The 27,257-nt window shown below is 52.8% G+C and overlaps 1 protein-coding gene across 1 annotated transcript; it reads right to left on the bottom strand.

The window, feature by feature from the left end:
• Positions 1–4,249: 4,249 nt before the first annotated feature.
• On the bottom strand, positions 4,250–6,336 carry LOC109749492 (probable protein phosphatase 2C 9). The gene is made up of 4 exons (XM_020308445.4): positions 5,490–6,336; positions 5,072–5,401; positions 4,883–4,988; positions 4,250–4,790 (listed from the first exon to the last, which is right to left on the bottom strand). The coding sequence occupies exons 1-4, from the start codon at positions 5,895–5,897 to the stop codon at positions 4,441–4,443; spliced, it is 1,194 nt and encodes a 397-aa protein (XP_020164034.1). The 5' UTR covers positions 5,898–6,336; the 3' UTR covers positions 4,250–4,440.
• Positions 6,337–27,257: the final 20,921 nt, after the last annotated feature.

Below are 27,257 nucleotides of genomic sequence, written 5' to 3'. Positions count from 1 at the left end.
CATGACTTATACATGTTCCTATGACTATGAGATTATGCAACTCCCGGATACCGGAGGAACACTTAGTGTGCTATCAAACGTCACAACGTAACTGGGTGATCATAAAGATGCTCTACAGGTGTCTCCGATGGTGTCTGTTGAGTTGGCATAGATCGAGATTAGGATTTGTCACTCCGAATGTCGGAGAGGTATCTCTGGGCCCTCTCGGTAATGCACATCACTATAAGCCTTGCAAGCAATGTGATTAATGAGTTAGTTGCAGGATGATGCATTACGGAACGAGTAAAGAGACTTGACGGTAACGAGATTGAACTAGGTATGATGATACCGACGATCAATCTTGGGCAAGTAACGTACCGATGACAAAGGGAACAACGTATGTTGTTATGCGGTTTGACCGATAAAGATCTTCGTAGAATATGTAGGAGCCAATATGAGCATCTAGGTTCCGCTATTGGTTATTGACCGGAGATGTGTCTCGGTCATGTCTACATAGTTCTCGAACCCGTAGGGTCCGCATGCTTAACGTTCGATGACGATTGGTATTATGAGTTTATGTGATTTGATGTACCGAGGGTTGTTCGGAGTCCCGGATGAGATCACGGACATGACGAGGAGTCTCGAAATGGTCGAGACGTAAAGATCGATATATTCAACATCATTGTTACCTTAAGTGGGTATACCATATTCTCATGGTACAAGGACACAAAGTAAACATTAACAACATGATCTCAGAATAGTTCATAAGTGGGTATATCCAACATCATTGTTACCTTAACCATGTGCTCTCATTATTGTTGGCATAATTGTTATGAACAATGCTAATGATCACAAAAACAAGACCATGAACAATACATGAGCTAGTCTAGTGGCCTTAGGGATCTGTATGGTGTTTATAATTCTACACATGTAATTAGTTTCTTTGAATCTCATATTCAAGAAATATTGCAATTATAGAATACAATGTAAACTTAACCATGCACATATAAATAGAATAGTAACAACTTTGTTATTTCCTTTGGAGCATATTTCCAACACATGCGAACATCTTTGTTGTCTGCCCCGGCCACCAAGGGGAAGAAAGGCCTTCACCTGACCATGTGTCATGAAACTATATATGGCCCATGCCTTGAAATCGAGAACGATCAAACCACCTAACTTCACCACCAGCACACACCCGAGCATCCACCTCCCACGTTGCTCCACCATGACATCACGCCGCCCGCCACAACGAGGCAACCACCAAGGCACCTCGCGTCGTGATGGCTACATTGTTGCCGTAGCCTACGGTGACAAGCGCTCCATGGCAGTTGGTAACGTAGTTGTGCTAAGGTTCAAAGGAGTGAGTGATTCAATTTCTCCGCTTAGCGAGGCAAATCGCAAAAGGGATGCCACTTACGGGTCGCCTCATAATCAACACTTTCTCATTCCATAAATATTTTCCTATTTAATAAAATCAATTTTATGTCAAAACCCCAGAAACATTATATTAAAAAATACACACACACACACACACGAAAATCAATGTATCTTATATACCTAAGAGAGTCATCTCCACTAACTTGTTTATCTCAAGATTCAAACATGTCACCTCATCATATAATTATGAATGGGATAAGACCTCACCACAACATTCAACCATGCATGAGAAAATGGCTTTCATTAAACTATTCTACCTGTATTCAATAAATATTGGAACAACTACACATAATCAAATATAAGAAGTCATATGTAGTTTTACTTTTGTTCTCATGTTATCAACCCAATTTTTCATCAACCAATTCCTGCAGCACCGCTCGGAGTATCATCTGTTGGTTTCAAAAAATACTCGACTTTTTTAATAAAGAAATATCAATGATATTTTTAAAAGTGTTCACAATTTTTTCAAAAACACTTATCAATTTTAAAGTGATTTATAGATTTAAATAAATAAGCTCCAAATATTAATCATTCACTAATTACAAAATATCTATATATTAAAACAATACGAAGAAGAAAAAGATAAACCAAAGAAACCTGAAAATTCAAAATAAACATTTGTTAATAAAAACCGGAATAAAATGAGAAAACAAAACAGCAGAAAGCCAAGGTTAAAACCAGAATTTGTGCGTCGCTTGTCCCATCGCGTTAAAAAGGATTTGCTCACATGTGCAGGAGTCACCAAGAGCTCCTATAGACCGCCCCATGCGCGGAAACTTATGGGCTGGCCCAACCTTATTTTAGTTAGATCGGTTGACTGATGGGCCAGCGACCGTTGAACGTTGGCCAAGACTGTTGACCTGAAAGAGTTGATTTTTCACTTTTTTGGGAAAAGGGAAGTTTTATAAAATATGAGAATGTTCAATTTTTTAAGAAAAAGTTCAACAATTCTGCAAAACATTATGAAATTTGGGGAAAAAGTTTACGAATTTGAAAAAGTTGAAGACTTTGAAAGACTGTAATTTTAAAAAGTTCACAAAACTGAAAAAAGTCATAAATTTAGAAAAAAGGTTCAAAGACTTGAAAAAATCACAAATTTTGAAAAAGGTTCATAATTTGTGAAAAAGTTCACGAATTTGATAAAACGAAAAGGAAATAAAGAAAGAAAAGCCATACAGAACTTGTCCTAGAAAAAACCAAGGGAAACCGCTCAAAAACCAACGGTGAGACAGAAACACAAAGTGGTTCGGTCGACCCGGAAACCATGGACGATATTTGAGAACGAGAAAGAAAAAAAACTAAATGGGCCGAGGCCTATGTGGAAAGGGTGGTGGGGCAGTTTGAGGGAACAACTAGACACTGAAGGCGGTGAATAGGAGGATTCGGCCATTTGGGGTAATCGCCCGCAGCAGAGCAGCAACTCTCGGGCCTATTGGTATACTATTACCCCGCATGGGCTTCTTTATCGACGGGTGCACCAGCCCAAACGCAAAGAAGGACGGGAAAAATCACAAGCACCCGAAAAAAAAAAGAGAAAGATTCTTGCCGAAGCAAAACCACGATGTGGACCAGATTGAACTCCTGTACACCTAGGTAGACAGCGCATGTGGAGGCAAGATTGACCAATCAATCCGGCCTCTCGCTGTTGCTCCATGGCTTCAATGGTGGCGGGGGAACAAAACCATGCCTCGCCGATGAAGCTCCACCGGCCGTACGTCGCTCCCCCCTCGTCCTCCGATGTCGCCGTGTCCCGAACACTTTTCCTCTCTTTTCGCCTCCGAATCCGCTTTTGCGATCCGAGAGCCCGTCGCATCGCGGTCGCGGCCCTTCCTTTCTCCGCCGTCGTACCGCCGATGGTCGTGCGGCATCTCCCATTGATGGATTCTGGGACGGCGTCTGGGACGGCGACGCGCTCCCTTTGGTGTCAACCCTACGCCCAGATACCGTGCCCGCCACTTCCCGGAACCTTCTCCCCTCCCTCCCCCGGGGTGCGCCGCGCCCGCGCTACAGCTACACGCTGTGCAACCACGCCAAGGCCGACGGCATCCACCATGGAGCTGCTACGCGAAGGGACCTTAATCAACAATAAACAAGTGCAGATCGAGTCAGCAAACAGTCACCGACGGCACGTTACGGCCTCCCCCCTCCCTCCTCCCTCCCCTTTTCCAGCCGGGTCGCGTCGTGCGGCGCAGCTGTGCGCGTCGACGCGTGCAGTGCGGCCACGGGACCGGTGGCGGTGGGTGTGCCGCGGAGGGCAAGCTCAATAATGTCCCGGCGCCTAACTCGGGACGTGTACGCCCGGGGTCAGTGGAGACTTTTCTCTTTCTCCCCACGACACCCCCAACAGAAACGCATCGAGAGGACGACAGCGACAGGCCCCGACACGTAGCCCCTCAGCATCATTCATCCCGTTCTATCATCAGCGCCCTTTTGTTGTCCCACTGAAGAGAAATCGTGCGGTGAAGGGGGCACGTTTCATTCGGGTTCAGTACAGCTTGGCCCCACGCACAGTGCATAGATAGATCGGCATCTGTTCGACTTTTCTCTGCTCCGATCCTGCGACGATACGAGGCAATCATCTTCACCCACGAATATCAACGAGTCGTCAGGGGTAAGACGCGAGTGGCCAGCTTCCGTCGTCACGATCCACCTAATTACGTACGATGGATATGAAGAGCTTATGGTTAAATAAAGATCTTCTTATCGACTTGTTAACATATCAAATACTCCCTTCGGCCCATAATGTAGGACGTTTTTTTCACACTACAGTACTGTGAAAAAAAGTCTTATGGGACGGAGGGAGTGGAGGGAGTTCTTCGTGTACGTACGATGCAGTTGAAACAGCTGAGCTTATCTGTTCAACTTCATTTTGGCGGGTAGAATTATAAACTAGTACTACTAGATCTATACTACTACATCGAGGCAGCAAATGTAAATTTAGAAACGAGGGAAGAAATTAGCATGGATTAAAAAAATAGGATAACGAGAAGCAATCATGGAGCACGAATTCTGCTCCAAGAATCACGATCCCCGGCGCAGATCCACGACCACGACGCTCACGTTGTCGGAGCTCCCCCGCGCCAGCGCCAGCTTCGCCAGCAGCATGGCCGCGTCGGAGCACGCCCGGTCGGACTCCGCCTTGCTCACCCCCTCGCTCGCCTTGGCCTCGCCGCTCGCCTGCGCCTGAGCCGTGGCCGGCTCTGGACGGCCGTTGCTCCGGAAGCACGCCCTGGCCACGTCGCACGCCATCTCGTTGGTCACCACGTCCCACAGCCCGTCGCTGGCCAGGATCAGGCACTCGTCGGCGTCGCTGCGCTCCGTCACGGTCACCTCCGGCTCCGCCGTCACGAACGGCTTCAGGTAGCCATCCCCTGCGAACGTACAAGCCAAGTTAGGCTCGGATCGGGACCCCAGAGACAGAGCAAAGCTCCTGACGAGAGCGAAATTTGAGCTACGAACTCACCTATGGCTCGGGACATGGCGAGGACGCCGAGCACCCGGGCGCCGTCCCAGTAGATGACGCGCCCGCCCGCCGCCTGGATGCGCTCCAGCTCGTCCGGCCGATCAGGCTGAGAAAATTCATGTCAAGGTTATGGACAGTTCGCACGCAAACAGAGGGGGCAGGGCGCTCCACGCGAGAGCACGCGCGTACCTTGTGGTCAACGGAGAGGGCAACGGGGACGCCAGCGCGGGAAAGGACGGCACGGGAGTCGCCGGCGTTGGCCACGACGATCTGGGTCGGGCTGACGACGGCCACGACGGCGGTGGATCCCACGTGGTCGCACCGCGAGGGCATCTTCTGCTCGCAACGGCAGGCGGGCTCCTCGCTGCTGCGGGTGGTCGCCCAGTTCGCGGCCCGTTCGTCCAGCCGCGCGAAGCTCCTCTCCATCACCTCCTTCCACACAGGCCCCTCGCCGGAGCCCGCCTTCTCGTGCTCCTCCGCCACCGCCTCATGCATCAGCTCCTGGCACGTCGTCGCCACCTGATGACACGAAACCATGTCGTCAGCTCCATTCCCTTGTGCAGAAACAACATGAATTGCGCTCATATGCGAGTAATGTTCGACGTACGTGTGAGCAGCCGTGGCCATCGAAGACGCCGAAGAAGTGGGACTTGCCGGAGCCGGGCAAGAAACCCGGCCTGATGGAGACGGCGTCCTCCATCTCGCGACGACGGCCGCACACCGAGGAAAACCCGTACCTCGGGCAACGATCCATGTTCTCGGAAGCCGAGGCAGCGTCGGGGCACGGGCCAGACACCGTGCGCGGTATCCTGGGCCGCTTGCGGGCGCCGGCGTACTCCGCGGCCGACTGCTCGAGGTCGCTCGCGAGGCGGAAGCGCTTCAGCTCCAGCCTGCGGCGCCGCCTGTCCATCACCGAAGAGGCAACGGCCGCGGCGGCCGCCGATGCCGAGACCGTGGCCACCGTGGCGGCGGTAGCCGGCGGCGACTTGGCTTCCTGGCAGCAGATCTCGGCCATTGGCAAGTAATCGCTCGCTCGACCCCGACGCCGCCCTAGATTCCCACTGCCCTCCGCCGCACGTCGGCGACGGAAACCCTGAGGCCTACACGAAACACCTCGACACACTACAGCACCTTCGCGCGCGTTCCCAGCTCGAATGGCAGCAGTAGAAGCTAAGCAGCAGCAGAGGCGCGAGCCGAAACGAACCTCACACACGCGGGGTGGGGCGGTAGAAGAAGGGGAGGGAGGGTGCCCGTCGCCGTCATGGCGGGAGCGCCCGAAAGCTACCGTCGCCGTGAGTCCGTGACGTGCTCGCCGTCCGTCTCCACCTGATCTGGACGCGTGGGCGCGCCCGGCGGGCAGATGACGACACGTGCTCGCGATCTCGGCCCCACCGGGAGGCTGATGCTAACGGCGGCGACGCCGGTGTTATCGCCAGACACACACGTGGCGGCTCGCCGCGAGACAGCCCGCCGCGGCAGCTTCTTTATTGATGCCCGCGGGGCCCGCGACACATGGGCTGTGCCTCCTGTGCCGCCCGGAAATATCACGGGGTTATTCTACTCCGGCCGTGCTGACCGGCCCATGCAGCGACGGGTCGATGGCCGGCGGGGCCATGGGTGCTCGGTGACCCGCATGGCAGTGGATGGGGGTAGGGGCGTGTGGACGTGGGAGGCGGGTGGGTGGAGGGGGAGGGACACGTGGTAAGGGGCGGTCGCGATCGGTGGGAGGTTGGTCGGTCGTGGGAGGAGGGGACGCGTGGCGTGGAGGCCGGGGGTGCCTTTTGGTGTGCTCCGTTGCGTGGGGGTGGGGGAGGGGGAAGGCGGCCGGTAGTTGGGGGCTGGCGTGGCCACGTTGCGGTGGGGGCGAAGGGGAGGTGAACCTCGGGGAAAGGCGCGCGTGCGTGGCTGAGAGAGATGGATCTGCGTGGCGGAACTGGCGCCGTTGTGTGGCGTGACCACCGATCGTCGGCTCGGCGTGGGAAACCATTGGCGCGCACTTCGGCGGGGCTGACAGGCGCGGCATGCAGCTGAACAGTGCTTCCTGCAGTGGAGGGACGCACTACGTGTTGTGTGGCAGTTGTCGCGGCTACTGTGCGGTCTCAGTACCACTGAACTACCACGTAGAGTGAGGGCAGCTCGTACGCACGGCCCAGATCGTTCGCCCGCGTCTGTTTGGAGTAAACCAACGCAAACCTCGGCCCAACGCGCAAGAGTAAAAGAACAAATGTTAGTTTTCGGTCCGTTTTCGACTCATTCCTGGCCCAATTTTGGATCGCGTTTGCGGCCAAACGGACATCACGCGGACGGATGGGACGCTCGCCCTTGTCCTCTTCTGACACGTCCGTCGGAAACACAACCCCATTTCTTCCTCCCCTTCGTTGCTCCGCCCTCAGCCCCTCGCCATCGGCGCCGGCACGCCCGTCACCACCTTGCTTTGCCCGTCGGTGGAGCAGCCCCTTTTTTCCGTCGCAGTCATCGCTCCGCCCTCCGCCACGCCCGTGGTCGACCACCTTGCTGCGAACCAACGGTCTCGACATGCCCTTTCCGGCCACGTCTCCACCACGCCCGCAAGGTGTTCGACGCTTTGCTTGCAAGGTACCATGGATAGCGGAGATGAGTACTTCTTTCACAACTTCATTTGTTCATCGGACAATGAGGACATAATGGTGGTTGCATTGGTCGTCCATGACCACATCAGTAGGATGCGACCTCGGTTCAAGGGATCAATCCCCGGCCTTGAACCGCATTAGGGAGCAAGGGCACCACCTCCTCTATTTCGATTACTTTGAGAGAACCGCACTCTACAAACCGCATCAATTTCTTCGCCGCTTCCGAATGAGGAGGCATGTGTTCAATCGTATTCGGGAAGGAGTGGTTGCATATGACTCATACTTTGAATTCAAAGAGGACGCCCTTGGCAAGCTTGGCTTCTCTTCTTATCAGAAATGCGATGCGGCTATACGCATGCTTGCATATAGAATTCTCGGTGATCTTGTGGATGAGTATGTGCGTATAAGTGAGTCCACATGTCTCCTCTGAATGTATAGTTTCTACAAGGCCATGGTGGCAGTGTTCGATCCTGAATACCTGAGAGAACCAAATGCCGCTGATATAGAGAGGTTGTTGACGATTAATGCCGAGAGGGGCTTTATGAACTTTCCGGGCATGCTTGGTAGTATTGATTGTATGCATTGGAAGTGGAAGAACTATTTATTTGCTTGGTAGGGGCAGTACAAGGGACATGTGAAAGGTGCCACTGTTATACTTGAAGTTGTGGCTTCACAAGATCTGTGGATATGACATTCTTTCTTCAGTATGGCTGGTTCTCACAATGATATTAGTGTTCTTCAGCATTCTCCAGTGTTTGCAAGGCTTGCAGAAGGCCACTGCCCGGAGGTCAACTTTGAGATCAATGGCCACCATTACAATAAGGGATATTATCTAGCTGATGGTATCTGCCGGTGTACAAAAGTAGGGGCACTCCTTTTTTACCCCTTTACTTGTGCACGGACAGTCGGAGCCGCGCCCACGACCACACTAAGCAGGGCAGAGGAGGTAAGCCGAAGGGACAAGGCGATCAGAGGCAGCACCAAGACCAGAGAACACAAAAGAGCAAGAGGGCGAGGTGGACTCCCCTGGAAAGACCCTTGCCGGGGCAGCCTCCGCGGCCCCGGCAAGAGCCTTGCCGGGGCAACTTGCCCGATGCCAGCAGAGCAGGCCACCCTTGAGCCCGCGGGTTCCAACACCACCAACCAACTACGTTGGAACCAAGGCTCGGGAGGCACCTCTATGGTGGCATGCAGATCTTCGTCAAGATCATAAACACACAAGATCAGATGAGGATCAGAAGACGACGATCCTTGGCGGGATCCTAGCCGAGGAAATCCACGAGACCCCCGGCAAGACCCTTGCCGAGGACGGCCACGGTGCCGCGGCAAGACCCTTGCCGGGGCCCCGGCAAGGCCCTTGCCAAAGACACTTACGGGGCCGCGGCCAGACCCGCGTCTGCCAAGGCTCCACCGCCGTCCCCATGCAACTGCCAGCTCAACTAGCTGAGCAGGCACTTGCGTGGCGACGAGCGGCCTCCACGACCGACTCAGCAAGCACCTGCGTGGTGGCATGCAGGTCTTCGTGAAGACTCCACCATCGCGCCAGCCCAGCAGCCAGCCAACGTGGCGCCACGACGCCTCGTCAGCTCGGACGCGTGTCGAAGCCAGGCGAGGTGGCGACAGCTGGGACGTGCTTTCTTGCCGTCCCCTATAAAGCAAGAGGGGCACGTCGGCAGCAAATTAAATGCGTTTGTCCGACGGTGCCAGAGGATAGACTCATCCACTGTACACCTCTCCACCTCCTGTGTGCCACTGTGGCAGCCCCTTTGCCTATAAAAGGAGGCCCGAGGGGACCAGGAGGAGGATTCCGATCTTTTGGGCAAGTTGCACCCCGTAGCTAGCTCAAGAACACAAGAACACTCAAATACATCCACCAAAGCAGGACTAGGGTATTACGCATCTTCGCGGCCCGATCCTGGGTAAATGATCCGTGTGCTTCCTGTTAGACCCGCTCTTTGCACAACCCCGCGCCCGCCAACCGTAGAAGGGATCCCAGTGATTCCATAGGTGTCGATTTCCCTCGACATCTTGGGCGCGCCAGGTAGGGGAGCGCAGCTGTGAAAATCCGGTCTAGCAGTTAGCCTAACAGTTCTTCATCGTCATGGCTCCCAAGAAGAAGGCGGTCACGGTGATCGGTTCGTCGGGAGCCGGACGGCCCGTACCGGTGCGGGCGAGCAGCGGGCCGGTCGCGGACAAAACCCGAGGCGTGGCCCACGAGCACCAACATCGCTCTGACAGTCAGAGCCTGCCGAGCGGCGTCGTTCATGCGCAAGACGACGGACCGCACGCCGCCAAATCCAGAGACGGAGTTGGGCCCCCCGCAGGCGGCGCAGGGCCCTCCGGGGGCGGCGCCTTGCCACCCACGGGCGGCGCAGCGACCTCCAAGACGCCTACGCCGGCGCCCACGGCGCGCTCTTCCCAGGGTGTGCGCGACGACCAGCGTCACCGCGTTGGTGACCCCGGGTGCCGCCGTGGGAAGAGTCGTGTGCATCATTTGCAGGACGAAGGAGGCCAGCATGCCCGCCGAAGTGCTGGCGAAAATGACACACAACCGCCGGGCCGTGATAGATCTCCTTCTAACGTGGTTAGAAGTTGGAGCGCGCCACGGTCCACGCAGCTTTCGCCGCCACCCACGCCAGCAGAAGCTTTGGCGCGCGCGCAACTGCTCCTCGACTTCCCTCCTGTTGCGGAAAAGCTCGACGAGTGGAGAGCCACTATCCGGAGCCTCGTCGGCGTCGCCAACAAAGACGAGCCACGGCCAGCGGGGCCCTCGGGCCGGCGCTCCATTGAACCACCGCACGGCAGCGGTGGAGGGGCCAGAGGTGCTGTGGCCACGGTGCACTCTCCTCCTCCTCGCCAGCCGCCGCGGGTATCGATCCGTCGTGACGACGCTTGTGATAACATTTTCATAGTGTCTTCAGACCCACGAACCCACCGCGACCAGCGCCAAGTTCTTCAGGAGCGAGCCCATGAAGACGCTCGAACCACCATCGAGAGCCGGCGCGATACACGTCACCAGTCAGATAGGCGGGCGGGGCCCGCTATGGACCACCCAGCACCGGGAGGCTCCGGCGGCCTAGCTTATGAGGTGGGTTGCCCAACCTTTACCCGTGAGCTGCGGCAGTTCCAGTGGCCGTCCCACCGCACGTTCAAGCCCGACGTCGGCGAGAAGTACAACGGCAAGACCCACCCCTCGGAGTTCCTCAGCATCTATACCATCGCGATGTAAGCCGCTGGAGCTCGCGACGACAAGGTGCTTGCCAATTACTTCCCGTTGGCCCTGAAACCCAATGTCATGTCTTGGTTGATGCACTTGCCGGCGGATTCCATTTCTTCTTGGTCGGATCTGTGTCATGAGTTCGTTGGTGCCTTCACTGGAGGCCACCAAGCTCATGGCCAGGCGAGTGATTTGCATATCATTCCCCAGAAGGAAGGTGAAAACCTGCGCAAGTACATACAAAGGTTCAGCCGAGTGCAATATAACATCCCAGATGTTCATCCCGCCGCCGTGATCAGCGCGTTCCATCAAAATGTGCGTAACTGCAAGATGCGTGAAGAGCTGGCAATGAACAAGGTCAAGTATGTGGCCGAACTTTAAGTTCTGGCCGATAGATGCGCCCGGGCTGAAGAGGGAAGGAAGTACCCCGGCGAGGACGCCGGCGCGGAAATCAACTCTACCGCCGAACACACCGCCGCCCCGATGAAGAAGGGTCAGCGTCGCAACAGGAAACGCAAGGGCAAGGCCGTGCTTGCTGTCGAGGGATCCGACGACACCGGCGCTACCAAGAAGGCCAGGGCAGACGACCCCGGCAAGGAGATTGCCGGGTGCGCCGCTTGCCGGGCCTTGGCGGCTGCCGAGAAGCCAGGAGGCTCCGACAAGCAGTACTACAAGATCCACCGCACCAAGGGCCACGAACTCCAGAACTGCCGACAAGTCGAGCTGCTTGCTGAGAAGCAAAAGGCCGAGTATGAGAGGCGGGACAAGGAGAAGGGTCAGGATGGTGCCGAAGGATCCGGCAAGAAGCGTGGCGGCCAAGGAGGCCGCCGCGGCAAGGATAACTAGCAAGAGAGGCCCGCTCGGGGCCGCGACAAGAAGCAGGAAGACGACGATCATGACGAGGACGACGAGTCCGGCGAGCATGAGTTCCAGAAGGCTACAGAGGCCATGTGCGTCGATGGTGGTGCCTCGCTGCATACTTCTCACCGCCAGCTCAAGCAATGGGCGCGTGAGATTACAGCAGCGGAGCCGTTGTTCGACGCTCAGAAGCCGTTGAACTGGTCCAGCACGCCTATGATCTTTGACACCGAGGACCACCTTGATCCACAACTGCGGTCGGGTGTTTGCCGTTGTTGGTTTCACCAACGATACGCAACCTCAAGGTGAACAAGATGCTGGCTGACGGTGGGGCCGGTCTGAACTTGATCTCACCCGTTGTGATCAAAAGGCTACAAATTCCTGATGGAGACCTCGAGGAGACGAGCACGTTTCAAGGGGTCAACCTGGGAAGGAGCCAGCCGAAGGGTAAGGTCACGCTGCCTGTGACGTTTGGAGGCGAGTTGAACTACAGGACGAAGAGGATTGTCTTCGATGTAGCCGAGATCCCCTTGCCCTACAACGGGATCCTCGGCCGCCCGGCACTAGCCAAGTTCATGGCGGCGTCACATTACGCCTACAACACGCTGAAGATGCATGGGCCGATGACCATCATCACCGTCCCATGCGATAAGAAGGATGCGCTGATCTGCGCCGACCTACTCTACCGGGAAGCAGTTGCAGCAGCTGCCGCCAAAGCACTTGCTCCTGCCGCTGAAGCCCCAGGAGGGAAGAAGAAGACCGGCAAGACCTCTCGCACCCACTCTGGCAAGCGCACCTCTTCGGGGTGTTTTGCTACCGTCGAGGACGTGCCAGAGAGCTCCACCGGCAAGAGCAAGAAATCCAGAGCTGCACCGCCAGAGACCAAGAAGGTGTCCGTCAAGGAGGATGGCACGGGAGGGGCTTTCACCATAAGCTCCACCCTCGACAGCAAATAGGAAAGCGCGCTCATCACTTTCCTGCGGGCGAATGTCGATGTGTTTGCATGGCAGGCGTCCGACATCCCCGGCGTTCCCAGGGAAGTGATTGAGCACCATCTTGCTGTTTGTCCCCATGCGCGACCCGTCAAGCAGAAGGTCAGGAAGCAAGCTTTGGAATGGCAGGAGTTCATCACAGAGGAGATCAGGAAGTTGGAAGCGGCAGGCTTGGTGATAGGAGTGCTCCATCCGACGTGGTTGGCCAATCCGGTGGTGGTGCGCAAGGCAAACGGGAAGTGGAGGCTGTGTATTGACTACACATATATCAATAAGGCTTGTCCTAAGGACCCCTTCCCGTTGCCGCGCATTGACCAGATTGTTGACTCCACGGCTGGGTGTGATCTGTTATCATTCCTCGATGCCTACTCGGGCTACCACCAGATCTTCATGACAAGAGAAGACGAAGAGAAGACATCATTCATCACCCCATGTGGTACGTATTGCTTTTTACGGATGCCTTTCGGGTTGAAGAGTGTTGGCTCAACGTTCGCAAGGGCGGTCCAAATTGGTTTTGAGCCCCAGCTACATAGAAATATGGAAGCTTATATGGATGACATAGTGGTCAAAACCAAGGACAAGGCAACTCTTGTACAGGACTTAGAAGAAACGTTTGCAAACCTGCGCAAGATCAACCTCAAGTTGAACCCTGAGAAGTGTGTCTTCGGTGTTCCGCCTGGAAAACTTCTCAGGTTCTTTGTGTCATAGCGTGGGATCGAGGCAAACCCGGACAAGATCAAGGCTATCGAGCAAATTGAGGCGCCCAAGCGGATCAAGGATGTGCGTCGGCTCACTGGCTGCGTTGCCGCCATGAGCAGATTCATTTCCAAGTCTGCCGAGCGCGCCCTTCCCTTTTTCAAAATCCTGAAAAAGGCGGGACCACTGGAATGGACCCCAGAGGCCGAAGCAGCGCTACAGGATTTGAAGAAATACCTCTCCTCTACACCGATACTAGTTGTGCCTAAACCCCAAGAGCCGTTGCTGCTGTATCTGGCGGCGACGAATCAAGTGGTCAGCGCCGCGCTAGTGGCGCAGAGGGAGGCCGACGAAGAGGCAGTAGCAACGGCGAGACTGGCGGATGGCAAGCCAGAGATTCCCCCAGCAGGGCCTGGTGCCGGCAAGGCAAGGCCCCCGGCAGAGTCCGACGCCATCGGGACAGGGCCCGCGTAGCCAAATGAAGTGGTGTAGAAGAAGAAGATGATGCAGCACCCAGTTTACTTTGTTAGCTCCCTCTTGCAGGGGGCTAGGTCAAGGTACTCCGGTGTGCAGAAATTGCTCTTCGGCCTACTTATGGCCTCAAGGAAGCTGCGTCATTACTTCCAAGCCCACGAGATCACCGTCGTCACCCGCCTCCCGTTGCAACAGATATTGCATAACCCAGACGCAACTTGGAGGATTGTGGAGTGGGCCTTGGAGCGGTCGAGCTTTGGTTTGAAGTTTGAAAGTACTTCGACGATCCAGAGCAGAGTCTTGGCGGAGTTCATTGCGGAATGGACTTCAACGCTCGACGAAGAAATCCAGGAGACCACTCTCCCCGGCAAGGAAGCAAGTCGCAACTGGATCATGTACTTTTACGGGGCTTTCTCGCTGCAAGGCACCGGTGCTGGTGTGCTGCTCGTCGTACCCACCGGAGAGCACCTCAAGTATGTAATCCAGATGCACTTTCCCAGGGAGATGTCCACAAACAACACTGGTGAATACGAGGGGTTGCTTGCCGGTCTCAGGATCACGGCAGACCTCGGGATTAAGAAGCTCATCGTCAGCGGTGATTCACAGCTTGTCATCAGGCAAGTCAATAAAGATTATCAGGGCCCGTTAATGGAGGCCTACGTAGATGAGGTGAGGAAGCTGGAAGAGCGCTTCGACGGAATACAAGCAGAGCACGTTCCCCGAGCGAAGAACGACATCACCGATTACCTGTCGAAGCGCACTGCCTTCAAACAACCTGTGGAACCAGGTACTTTTGTGCTTCGGTTAACTCAGCCATCCGTTGAACCACCAACAGAGTAGAACAAGTGAAGGAAATCAGGCCCCGACAAGTACTTGCCCGTCGAGCTCCCAGGAGCCGCCGGCAAGGACACTGCTGTGGACACCGAGCCGGCCGTGGGGCAACCGACTCCGGCAAGGCGTCAAGCCCTGGCCGTAGAGACGACCGCTCCATGGCGAAGGAAATGCCTTTAGTCCTTGCTGTCGAGCCCCAGGCTCCGGCATGGGCACAACATACCGTCCGTTTCCTCCAGACAGGGGAACTTCCTGAGGAGCAGGAAGAAGCGGAGAAAGTAGCCCGTCGGTCTGCCATGTATCAGTTCGTCGACGACGTCCTGTACAGAAAAAGACCGAACGGTGTGAAATTGAAGTGCATCCCCCAAGAGGAAGGACTAGAGCTGTTGGCAGAGATACATGGAGGCATATGTGGCTCCCACATAGGGTCGAGGGCCCTTGCCGGCAAGGCATTCCGGCAAGGTTTCTTCTGGCCCACTGCCCTCCAGGATGCAACAACACTAGTAACCAGGTGTGAAGCGTGCCAGTTCCATTTGAAGAAGCTTCATCAACCAGCTCAGGCCCTTCAAACAACCCCTCTCTCCTGGCCATTTTCGGTCTGGGGGCTCGACATATTGGGCCCTTTCCCCCGCGCTGTCGGGGGCTTTGAGTACTTGCACATTGCAATCGACAAGTTCACAAAGTCGCTGGAGGTGGAGGCAGTGAGGAAGGTTACAGCACAGTCAGCTGTCAAGTTCTTCAAGGGGCTAGTCTACCATTTTGGTGTGCCAAACAGGGTCATCACCGACAATGGCACGCAGTTCACAAGCCACACCTTCATGTAATACATCCAGGACCTCGGCAGCAAGTTCTGTTTCGCTTCCGTGGCACACCCACGGAGCAACGGCTAGGCAGAGAGGGCAAATGCTGAAGTACTGCGAGGCCTGAGAACAAAGACTTTTAACAAGCTGCACAAGAGTGGAAGGCGCTGGATTGATGAGTTGCCGGCGGTTCTTTGGTCGACCAGAATGATGCAAAATCGAGCCACCGGCCAGACACCCTTTGCCCTGATATACGGGGCAGAAGCAGTTCTCCCCATGGAACTCACATACGGGTCACCTCGAGTGATCGCTTATGACGAGCTTGAGCAAGAGCAATTGCGGCAAGATGACGCAACGCTCCTTGAGGAAGATCGTCTTCGGGCGGCTGTGAGAGCAGCGCGCTACCAGCAAGCCCAGCGCCGCTACCATAGCCGCAAGGTTCATGCCCAAAGCTTTGAGGAAGGCGACCTTGTTCTTCGGCGCGTTCAATCGTCCAAGAATTCCAACAAGTTGACGCCGAAGTGGGAAGGCCCTTATTGGGTAATACGAGTCACCAGGCCCGGCGTAGTCCGCCTGGAGACCGAAGATGCTATTCCAGTGAGCAACTCCTGGAACATTGAACATCTTCGCAAGTTTTACCCATAAGGCGCGGTTGCCGGGCCCCCCGGCAAACCACCTTTTGTACAAGCCTTGCCGGCAAGGCATGTAACCCTCTATACAAAGCCAGGCGCAGACCCTGAGCATAAATAAATGAAGCGCTGGCGCCCTAAGTTATAGCATGCATGCTAGGTTGAGTCTCTCCCTCGGTTAGGGTTGATAGTTCTTAGCAGCGAATAACCCCTAGCATAGAGGTCGAGTGTGCGTTTCTTTGTTCCTTTCCATCCTCTTTGGTTCGCAGGGTACATGGACGTTTCTGCTGAGCTGTTTGGAAGAAAGAGAACGAGCCAGCGCTCCGGCCTCGGCAAGCCAAGGTTGCTGGGGGCTGCAGATACAAGAATCCAACCACGGCAAGCCAACGCTGCCGGGGCTGCAGATTCAGATAAGTCTTTCATCCTCTGTTGTGCATTTCCGTATGAAGTTGGGGCGTATGAAACCTCGTTTTGCCCCTAGACCACCGTGCTCCCCCTTTTTTCTGTACCCAAGTCCCTGGGTCGGAACCAGGTCGTAGTCGCGGTGGCGAGGAAATAAACGAGGGGCCTAACTCTACTTCGCTCCTTCCTCCGCCAAGAGCGTGAGAATGGTCGGCTGAACTAAGGGGACGGCAAGGCCTGTTGCCGGGCGTCGATGTTTATCTTAAAAATAACAAGGATTCACTCCTTGGCATGGGCCTCGCTCACGCACAAAGAACCCGGTAAGCACCCTTTTTCATTAAAAACGTCCCATACAGGTACAGTTCATACGGGATAAAAAATATGAGCAAGGGGATTACAAGTCTTGAAATTAACAAGTGCCCGCAGGCTTACAAACTAAAAAGAAATAAGGTGCCCGTAATTCCTTTCTTGTCCCTCTCCTCAGAAGGTGGAACAAGATAACAGGAGGGCAAAAAGAGCGCCTAGGCGAGGTACGAAGAGCAGAAGGCACCAAGAGAACGTCCCGGTGCCGGGAGGGGAGCTGGAAGATGAGGCAGCGGGCCGGCAATACGCAACGAAGGCATCGGTGCCCGCGTACTCCGACTTGACGGCCGCCACCCACCTTCTTCGCCTTCTCCAACCCTCCTACGCTAGCCGCCCAAGGAGCCGATGGGGAACACGCCGATGGAGAGCTTGACGGGGTCAGTCAGAGTCGGGGTAGGCGTCCCGTCGCTCGACGCCCTCATCGTCGCTGTCGCTGTCCTCCTCATCACTCCCGCTTGAGGAGGAATCTTCATCGTCGGAGGAGCTCTCCACGCAGCACTTTAGGTGAGTTCCAAGATCTCCAAAGACCTTGACGGAGAGCAGGCCGTTCTCCATTAACTTGAAATAGAGAACAAGCCCCGCCGTCAGGCTGTGGACACGAGCGAACGTCTTCCATCCGCGACGGAGGTACATGACGTGGGGAGCGGGGAAGTCGACGTCGACCCGCGTGCCACCGTTCCCGCAGCCCCTCATGTGCAACCTGAGGGTCTGGGGTGGATCGAGCTCCATCTCCCGAGCAAATGGGGTAGGAAGACGAAGACTACAACGCGGTGGCCGGAGCAGCCTGATGAAGAACTCACGAGGCTGGTCCCCAACGTGACCCTCCATCAGGAGAGGCATCGCCGGCGGAGGCAAGGCCGGTGCGCCGCCCCGTCCCCCTCTCCCCCGGGCGCCATGATGGCCTCGGCCTCGCCCCCTCCCCCTTCCTCTCGTGGCCGGCTCCGCCGCTGCGAGCTCCTGGGGAGGAGGGACGCGTTGTCGAGCAGCGACCCTTGCCGCCACCATTGAAGGGCCTGCGCCCCCTCTCACCATGGCAGATGAAAGAAAGGAGTGGAAGTGGAAGGAGATAGGTGCTAGAAGAATGTGGGATGACATCCCCTCCCCCTTCTTATACAGGGGCAGGGTCGGGGCTCGGCCGCCCCACTCAACCAATCCAACCATCGGGGGCGCAGGGAATCGGGACCGACCCGCTGCCCCAATCAACGACGTCCCGGTTTCCTGCCTCCACCGCCTGCCACCTGCATGGGGGACACGTGGCGAGTGAGTAGGATCGAGGGGACGGGTGAGGCGACCGTTCCCCACCCCGTGATCGTGGGGCGCGGGCGCCTTGAAGGCCACGACCCGAGTCCACTCAGTAAATGAGCCGCGCCTCTGCGCCTCCCTCTTTTTATGGGGAAGGCGCGAGCCGCCTCTTTACCATGATGTGACGCATGCATGCGGAAACCGCCCCACGCATGACCCCCACGTCACGCACGACCCTCCACATCGCGCGTTCAACGCGGGTCGTGGGGAATCGCAAGCAAGCGAAAAAAGTACCGCGGTAAAAATCCCGCCCCGCCTGCCCGCGCACCGTTCTGGGCCTAGCCCAACAACGTTTCGCGCTTATGTGTGGCCTAGGCCCGGGGCTCCTGTCGGTGTACAAAAGTAGGGGCACTCCTTTTTTACCCCTTTACTTGTGCACAGACAGTCGGAGCCCCGCCCATGGCCACACTAAGCAGGGCAGAGGAGGGAAGCCGAAGGCACAAGGCGATCAGAGGCAGCACCAAGACCAGAGAACACAAAAGAGCAAGAGGGCGAGGTGGACTCCCCCGGCAAGACCCTTGCCGGGGCAGCCTCCACGGCCCCGGCAAGAGCCTTGCCGGGGCAACTTGCCCGACGCCAGCAGAGTAGGCCACCCTTGAGCCCGCGGGTTCCAACACCACCAACCAACTACATTGGAACCAAGGCTCGGGAGGCACCTTTGTGGTGGCATGCAGATCTTCGTCAAGATCATAAACACACAAGATCAGATGAGGATCAGAAGACGATGATCCTCGGTGAGATCCTAGCCGAGGAAATCCATGAAACCCCCGGCAAGACCCTTGCCGAGGACGGCCACAGTGCCGCGGCAAGACCCTTGCCGGGACCCCGGCAAGGCCCTTGCCAAAGACACTTACGGGGTCGCGGCCAGGCCCGCGTCTGCAAAGGCTCCACCGCCGCCCCCATGCAACTGCCAGCTCAACTAGCTGAGCAGGCACCTGCGCGGCGACGAGCGGCCTCCATGACCGACTCAGCAAGCACCTGCGTGGTGGCATGCAGGTCTTCGTGAAGGCTCCACCATCGCGCCAGCCCAGCAGCCAGCCAACGTGGCGCCACAACGCCTCGTCAGCTCGGACGCGTGTCGAAGCCAGGCGAGGCGGCGATAGCTGGGACGTGCTTCCTTGCCGTCCCCGATAAAGCAAGAGGGGCACATCGGCAGCGCATTAAATGCATTTGTCCGACGGTGCCAGAGGATAGACTCATCCACTGTACACCTTTCCACCTCCTGTGTGCCACCGTGGCAGCCCCTTTTGCCTATAAAAGGAGGCCCGAGGCGACCAGGAGGAGGATTCGGATCATTTGGGCAAGTTGCACCCCGTAGCTAGCTCAAGAACACAAGAATACTCAAATACATCCACCAAAGCAGGACTAGGGTATTACGCATCTTCGCGGCCCGAACCTGGGTAAACAATCCGTGTGCTTCCTGTCAGACCCGCTCTTTGCACAACCCCGCGTCCGCCAACCATAGAAGGGATCCCAGTGATTCCATACGTGTCGACTTCCCCCGACAGTATCTATCCCCAATGGTCCACTCTTGTGAAGACCATACCCAATCCGCAAGGAGAGAAGAGACAGAGGTTTACTCAAATGCAGGAGATTGCTAGGAAAGATGTGGAGCATGCATTTGGTGTGCTTTAGTCTCGATGGGGTATTGTTCGAAACCCTGCATTGACATGAAGCACTCAGAAGCTTTGGGATGTGATGACTGCTTGTGTGATCATGCACAACATGATCGTTGAGGATGAGCGTGATGGCAGTATCTATGACCAAGGGTTTTATTTCCAGGGTGAGAATGTTGAGCCTGAGCGCCCACCTCCTGCAACCTTTGAACAGTTTGTCCAATTTCATCGTGAGTTGCGTGATCGGAACACTCATATGCAGCTGCAAGATGACTTGGTTAAGCAGATGTGAGATCACATTGGCAATCAGTAGATCTATCGGTTTAATATCTGTTTGTGTGCACAAACTTTGAGTGGTTTTGTAAGACTATTTGATATTTTTAAAATTTTAATTGGATTGTAATAAAAGACTATTTTGAACATATGTTTGATTTCAACTCTTTTTGCTATGTTTATTTTGTTGTACTTGGCCTCCGGCGGACGAGAAGGGGCCGAAGATGCGGTCGCGCGTTGGGCGCCCAGCCGACGCAAACCCAAAACCGGGCGGACATGGCCCCATTGCCACCCCCAAACAGATGAAATCCGGACAAAACAGACGTTCGTTTGAGGTCGTGTGTTGGAGTTGGCCTGACCGAGTGACCGCACAGCCTTTTCGCTCACTGATCGTTTGCAAGCTCTTACGGTGAAACCATGGTTCATGGTTCAAGAGCATCTTCAACCGCAACCCTATTTTTGACAAAAAGAACACGATGATGTAAATAAAACTGAATACCAGTTGGCACAGTCTTATCAATCAACATAGAAGCATCATCATGGTATCATCAATACCACGGAAGCCATGTCTATTACTTGTGAAATAGTATGTGATTGTAAAGCATGTGGTGGTGGTGTCACAAGTGATTCAAAACGTGAATCAAGCGTAGAGCTAATTAGAAGTTCCTTACCTCCCCTCATCTATAGGGCATAATCTTGATCATAGAGTTTCGGAGGCTCTTCATACTAAAGGTAAATTGCAGTATATAATTAACTCACAAGTGAATTTAATAGAATTATGCTCCCCGGCAATGGCAGCAAATGTCTTGAGGACCCACAACTATAGGGGATCGCAACAGTCTTCGTGAGTAGTATTTCACCTAAATTTACTGATTTGACACAATGAAACCTAAAAAATTATTTATAAGTCTTGGCATTGTTATATGTGGTTGCATGTTATGTATGATGTCTAGCTTTTATTGCTTCTAATTTTGTTGAGTTCCATCTGCTTACTTCACACATTATACTTGTGAATAAGACACGTGTTCCTGTTTCTAGAACATACAATATCTGCCTATCACACTATGTTCTTACATCAAAGTACTACTGTTGTGCAACCTGCAACAATCACTTATCATAAGACACATTTGACTTGGGAGTGTGATATAGGTTACATCTCGCATTCTTTTCTAGCTTGTACTATTTCTAATTTGTTGAAATGGCACTTCTGACGAGACAGTTTTAACTTGGTAGAGTGATATTCGTTGCATCTTTCATATGGTGTCTAGCTTTCATTACTTCTAATTTGTTGAAATGCCTTATGCTTATTTTACACATCATAGCTGTGAATATGCAATGCTGTCCTTTTTTCTTACACATTCAATCATCCTATCATGCAGTCGCCTTACATTAAAGTAGTGCTCGTCAGCATCCTACGTCAATGAGTTCTGAAAATCAAATTCTTATTCATTTTTATTGTGGTTTTGACTTGACAAGGCAATACAATTAAGATACAGAAAGAAAAAAATAAGGCAGGGACTGATGGCGGTCTTCCGGAGAAACTGGCATCCCATGTGCTTTCTCTAGCTTGGTAGCGTGATATTGTCTTGCATGTTGCATACGGTGTCTAGCTTGCATTGCTTCTTATTTGTTGAAATGGCTTCTGCTTAGTTTACACAAACAGTTGTGAATATGCCATGACGTCCTGTTTTTCGTACATATTCCATCATGGTATCATGTGTTTGCCTTACATCTCGCATTCTTTTCTAGCTTGTACTACTTATAATTTGTTGAAATGGCACATATGACAAGACAATTTTAACTTAGTAGAGTGATATTCGTTGCATCTTTCATATGGTGTCTAGCTTTCATTGCTTCTAATTTGTTGAAATGACTTCTGCTTAGTTTACACATCATAAGCTGTGAATATGCAATGGCTCTAATGACGAGAGACCTTTAACTTGGTAGTGTGATATGTTGTTTGCATCTTGCATATGATTTATTTCTTGTACTGCATCACATTTGTTTAAACGCCAATTATGTCGAGACACCGTTAACTTGGCAGAGCGATATTTGTAGCATCTTTCATATGGTGTCTACCTTCCATTGCATTGCTTCTAATTTAGTGAAATGTCTTCTGCTTAGTTTACACATCATAGTTCAGATTATCTCGGGTTAAACTTGACGAGCCTATCATGTACAGACATGGCCTTGGAACACTGGAGACCGAAAGGTCGAACGTGAATCATATAGTAGATATGATCAACATAGAGCTGTTCAGCATTGAAAACTACTCCATCTCACGTGATGATCGGACATGGTTTAGTTGATATGGATCACGTGATCATTTGGATGACTCGAGGGATGTCTATCTAAGTGGGAGTTCTTAAGTAATATGATTAATTGAACTTAATTTATCATGAACTTAGTCTTGATAGTATTTGCATATCTATGATATAGATCAATAGCTCGCGTATAGCTCCCTTGTTTTATTTTTGATATGTTCCTAGAGAAAACTAAGTTGAAAGATGATAGTAGCAATGATGTAGACTGGATCCGTGATCTAAGGATTATCCTTGTTGCTGCATAGAAGAATTATTTCCTTGATGCACCGCTAGGTGACAGACCTATTGCAGGAGCAGATGCAGACGTTATGAACGTTTGACAAGCTCAGTGTGATGACTACTTGATAGTTTAGTGCACCATGCTTTACGGCTTAGAACCGTGACTTCAAAAACATTTTGAACGCCATGGAGCATATGAGATGTTTCAAGAGTTGAAATTGATATTTCAGATTCATGCCCATGTCGAGAGGTATGAGACCTCTGACAAGTACTTTGCCTACAAGATGGAGGAGAATAGCTCAACTAGTGAGCATGTGCTCAGAATGTCTAGGTACTACAATCTCTTGAATAAAGTGGGAGTTAATCTTCGAGATAAGATAGTGATTGACAGAGTTCTCTAGTCGCTAACACCAAGTTACTAGAACTTCGTGATGAACTATAATATGCAAGGGATAACAAAAACGATTCCCGAGCTCTTCGCGATGCTGAAATCGGCGAAGGTAGAAATCAAGAAAGAGTATCAAGTGTTGATGGTTAACAAGACCAGTAGTTTCAAAAAAAGGGCAAAGGGGAAGAAAAGGGAACTTCAAGAAGAATGGCAAGCAAGTTGTCACTCCCGGGAAGAAGCCCAAAGCTAGACCCAAGCCTGAGACTGAGTGCTTCTACTGCGAAGGGACTAGTCACTGGAAGCGAAACTACTCCAAATACTTGTGTAACGCCCCGAGACCGACGCTCCAGAAGACTTCCAGATGCTCCGAGTTTCGTCATGTGATTTGTTTTGTTTGTTGCATCTCTTGCATTGCATCATGTCATCATGCAACCTTTTTTAAAAACTCAGATAAATAAATTGTATGGATCTTCGATCCATTTAAATCGAGGGAATTCACATGGTGTTTTCTCTTTCTAACATATCCTCCCAATATTATTAGGGAGCTATAACAAAGTATTCCATTCTTTGGGAATCACCATAACACACGTGCAAAATAAATCCTATGCCTTTTCTGCTTTGAGTCGATCTCTCTAACCTTGCCAATAATTCTTTTCCCATTTATCGAGGCTCTTCCTAAATTCCCAACATTTTTGGACTCTTCAATACCTTGAACTTATTCAAACCATTTGAATTAAATTCAAATGAATTTGAATTTAGATCTTTTAATCATGGCCTTTTCTATTTTCTCGGAATAAGCACATTTTTGTGAGTCCGGGAAAATTATCCGCGTGTTCAACTTCTTTCCCTAACCCCTCTTTCTTTTTCTTCTCTTTATTTGTTTTTTTGGGTTAAAGATAAAGAGGAGTGAGGGAGAGAGAGCATAGCCCAGCAGGCCTCTCTAGGCCTAATCCATCCCCGCCGGCCTCTTGGACCTCCACCCAGACCGGCCCAACCTCCCCTAGGCCCAACAGCTCCCTATCTAACCCTAGCCCGCTCAACCTCTCTCTGCCCGATCCCCTCTCTCCCCTTCGTTCTCCTCCTGGCGCCGCCACTCGCAGGGAGAGAGAGGAGCAGAGCCCTCGTGCTCGACGCCTTCCCTTCTACGGCTGCTCGCGGCTGCCGCCCGATGCCATCCGCGCCTCGATCCCCTTTCCGCCCACTCGTTCCCCTCCTCGCGCCAGGGAGAGGAGCTCCCTCGTCCTCGCCATCCTTTGGCTCGTCATCGCTCCCTTGCCGTCTCCAGCGCCGCGCTGGTGAGCGCCACTGCCGGAGCTGCTCCTTCTGCCGCGCGCTACCCGAGCCGTCAAGCCTCGTCCTCGACCTCCTCCCTCGCGCGGTTCCTTCCCTGCCTCCTACTCGAGGAGACGACCAGCCAGCGCCTCCACCGTCGCTGCCCCGCGCCCTCAAGCTCCAGCGCCGCGCCTCTGCTCTGCCTTTCGCCCTGCTGCCCCGACGAGCCTCGTCCTCGTCGCCTTGCTGCTGCTGGACCCCGAGTTCGCCTTCCACCCCGATGGCGCCAAAGGCCCCATGTCGCCATGGCCTCTGCTGATGTTGTGCTGTTGCTCCACACACGCCCCTGCTTGCTGCTTCGACTCCGTGCTCGAGCTCCGTTTTTCGTCATGGACGTGGGGTAGCTGCTGAACCTCACCATGGTTCTGTCCAATGCCGCAAGTCCGACGCCAGGAGCACCTCAAGTTCGGCTACATGTAACAGCAAGTACCACTACGGCCGGAGACCTCGGACCCGTCAAGTACCCTTTGGATGCGCCAAGTTCCACGACGCCGCATAAGTGTCTTCTTGAACGTGTATGACTACGTAGATTCGCCAAGTACCGCGACATCCGGAGCCCCCGGATACGCCAAGTTCCTCTACGACCGTGTACCACTACCATCGCCGAAGACCCGTGTACAACTACGGCCCGTGCACCACTACTTCCCTCAACGAACTGATCCGTTCCGAAAGGCACGCTTCGAAGGTATAACCCTGAGACGACGCCCGTGAACGAATGCATGTGTGTTGTATGAGATGCTCGTGTTTGCACCGTGTCCGAGAGAGGTCTTTGCATGTTCCTCGTTTGCCATGCCGCCGTCCCGTGGGAACCCGGAATCCGGGAGCACCCGACCATCCTTGCATGACACGCTCACGCCCACTTCTTTTGCACCGGTATCTCCGTGAGCTATCGGAACCGATATGTTGCTGTGACATCATTTTCGGATTCGTTGCCGTGGCACACGTTTCGTTCTGCCATGGTGACCAAATGCTTCATAACATGCTCATGTCAACATTTTCATAAAATTCCATAAACTTGTATATGTCATCCGCATCATGATAACAACATTTAAAATGTCTAAAATTGATGTTTGCATTAAAATTGCTAAATGACATGGGGATTTTCCGGAATTGTTGTTTGTGTTTCCGGCCTCATTTAAACTTGCCTAAATAGTTAGTTTACTTATGCTTCACCCCTTTTGCCATGTTTAATAACATTTAATATTGTTGGGTACATAACCAAGAGAGAACTTAATGAGTCATGTGGTGTTTCGTCAATATGCAACTCGTTGCATATTGAGCTCCACTTAATTTGTAGTATTGTTTGTGCACTTTGCCATGCCATGCCTCTTTAAACCGGACATGCATCATACTTGATTGTGCATCATGCCATGTTTTTGTGATGGTTGTTTACCATGTTGTTTGCTTCTTTCCGGTTTGCTTCTCTCGTTAGCTTCAGTTTCGTTCTGGAGTTGTGAGGATTCGTTCGACTACGTCCGTTTGTCTTCTTCTTGGACTCGTTCTTCTTCCTTGCGGGATCTCTGGCAAGATGACCATACCCTCGAAATCACTTCTATCTTTGCTTGCTAGTTGTTCGCTCTATTGCTTTGCCACGCTACCTACCACTTGTTATATCATGCCTCCCATATTGCCATGTCAAGCCTCTAACCATCCTTTCCTAGCAAACCGTTGTTTGGCTAAGTTACCGCTTTTGCTCAGCCCTTCTTATAGTGTTGCTAGTTGCAGGTGAAGATGAAGTTGGTTCCATGTTGGAACATGGATAGTTTTGGGATATCACAATATCTCTTATTTAATTAATGCATCTATATACTTGGTAAAGGGTGGAAGGCTCGGCCTTATGCCTGGTGTTCTGTTCCACTCTTGCCGCCCTAGTTTCCGTCATACCGGTGTTATGTTCCTTGATTTTGCGTTCCTTACGCGGTTGGGTGATTTATGGGACCCCCTTGATAGTTCGCTTTGAATAAAACTCCTCCAGCAAGGCCCAACCTAGGTTTTAACATTTGCCACCTAAGTCTTTTTCCCTTGGGTTCTGCAGACTCAAGGGTCATCTTTATTTTAACCCCCCCGGGCCAGTGCTCCTCTGAGTGTTGGTCCAAACTAGAGCACCGTGCGGGACCATCCCTTGGCAACTTGGGTTACGTCGGTACCCGTACGCTTAGCTTATCCGGTGTGCCCTGAGAACGAGATATGTGCAGCTCCTATCGGGATTTGTCGGCACAGCGGGTGGTCTTGCTGGTCTTATTTTACCATTGTCGAAGTGTCTTGTAAACCGGGATTCCGAGACTGATCGGGTCTTCCCGGGAGAAGGAATATCCTTCATTGACCGTGAGAGCTTATAATGGGCTAAGGTTGGACACCCCTGCAGGGTATAAACTTTCGAGAGCCGTGCCCGCGGTTATGTGGCAGATGGGAATTTGTTAATATCCGGTTGTAGAGAACTTGACACTTGACTTAATTAAAATACATCAACCGCGTGTGTAGCCGTGATGGTCTCTTTTCGGCGGGGTCCGGGAAGTGAACACGGTTCGGGTTATGTATGAACGTAAGTAGTTTCAGGATCACTTCTTGATCATTTCTAGCTTCGCGACCGTTGCGTTGCTCCTCTTCTCGCTCTTATTTGCGTATGTTAGCCACCATATATGCTTAGTGCTTGCTGCAGCTCCACCTCATTACCTCATCCTTCCTATAAGCTTAAATAGTCTTGATCTCGCGAGTGTGAGATTGCTGAGTCCTCGTGACTCACAGATTCTACCAAAACAGTTGCAGGTGCCGATGATACCAGTGCAGATGACGCAACCGAGCTCAAGTGGGAGCTCGATGAAGAACTTGGTTGTTACTATGTTTCGTTTCCTGATGATCAGTAGTGGAGCCCAGTTCGGACGATCGGGGATCTAGCATTTGGGGTTATCTTCTTTTCATTTGGTTTTGACCGTAGTCGGTCTATGTGTGTATTTTGGATGATGTATGAATTTATTTATGTATTGTGTGAAGTGGCGATTGTAAGCCAACTCTTTATCCCATTCTTGTTCATTACATGGGATTGTGTGAAG

Source organism: Aegilops tauschii, chromosome 3, assembly GCF_002575655.3.
Source record: "Aegilops tauschii subsp. strangulata cultivar AL8/78 chromosome 3, Aet v6.0, whole genome shotgun sequence".
Taxonomy (NCBI): domain Eukaryota; kingdom Viridiplantae; phylum Streptophyta; class Magnoliopsida; order Poales; family Poaceae; genus Aegilops; species Aegilops tauschii.
Note: the sequence above shows the minus strand (reverse complement) of the source record. Positions and strands in the feature narration are given on the sequence as shown.

What these genes read in the sequence shown, in the direction of transcription:
- LOC109749492 (XM_020308445.4), bottom strand. Translation starts at nt 5,897, where the DNA reads ATGGCCGAGATCTGCTGCCAGGAAGCCAAGTCGCCGCCGGCTACCGCC. An exon ending in ATGGCCACGGCTGCTCACAC is followed by an intron (nt 5,402 to 5,489) that starts GTACGTCGAACA and finishes TCGTGTCATCAG; the next exon opens with GTGGCGACGACGTGCCAGGA. An exon ending in CGCCATGTCCCGAGCCATAG is followed by an intron (nt 4,791 to 4,882) that starts GTGAGTTCGTAG and finishes GTACGTTCGCAG; the next exon opens with GGGATGGCTACCTGAAGCCG.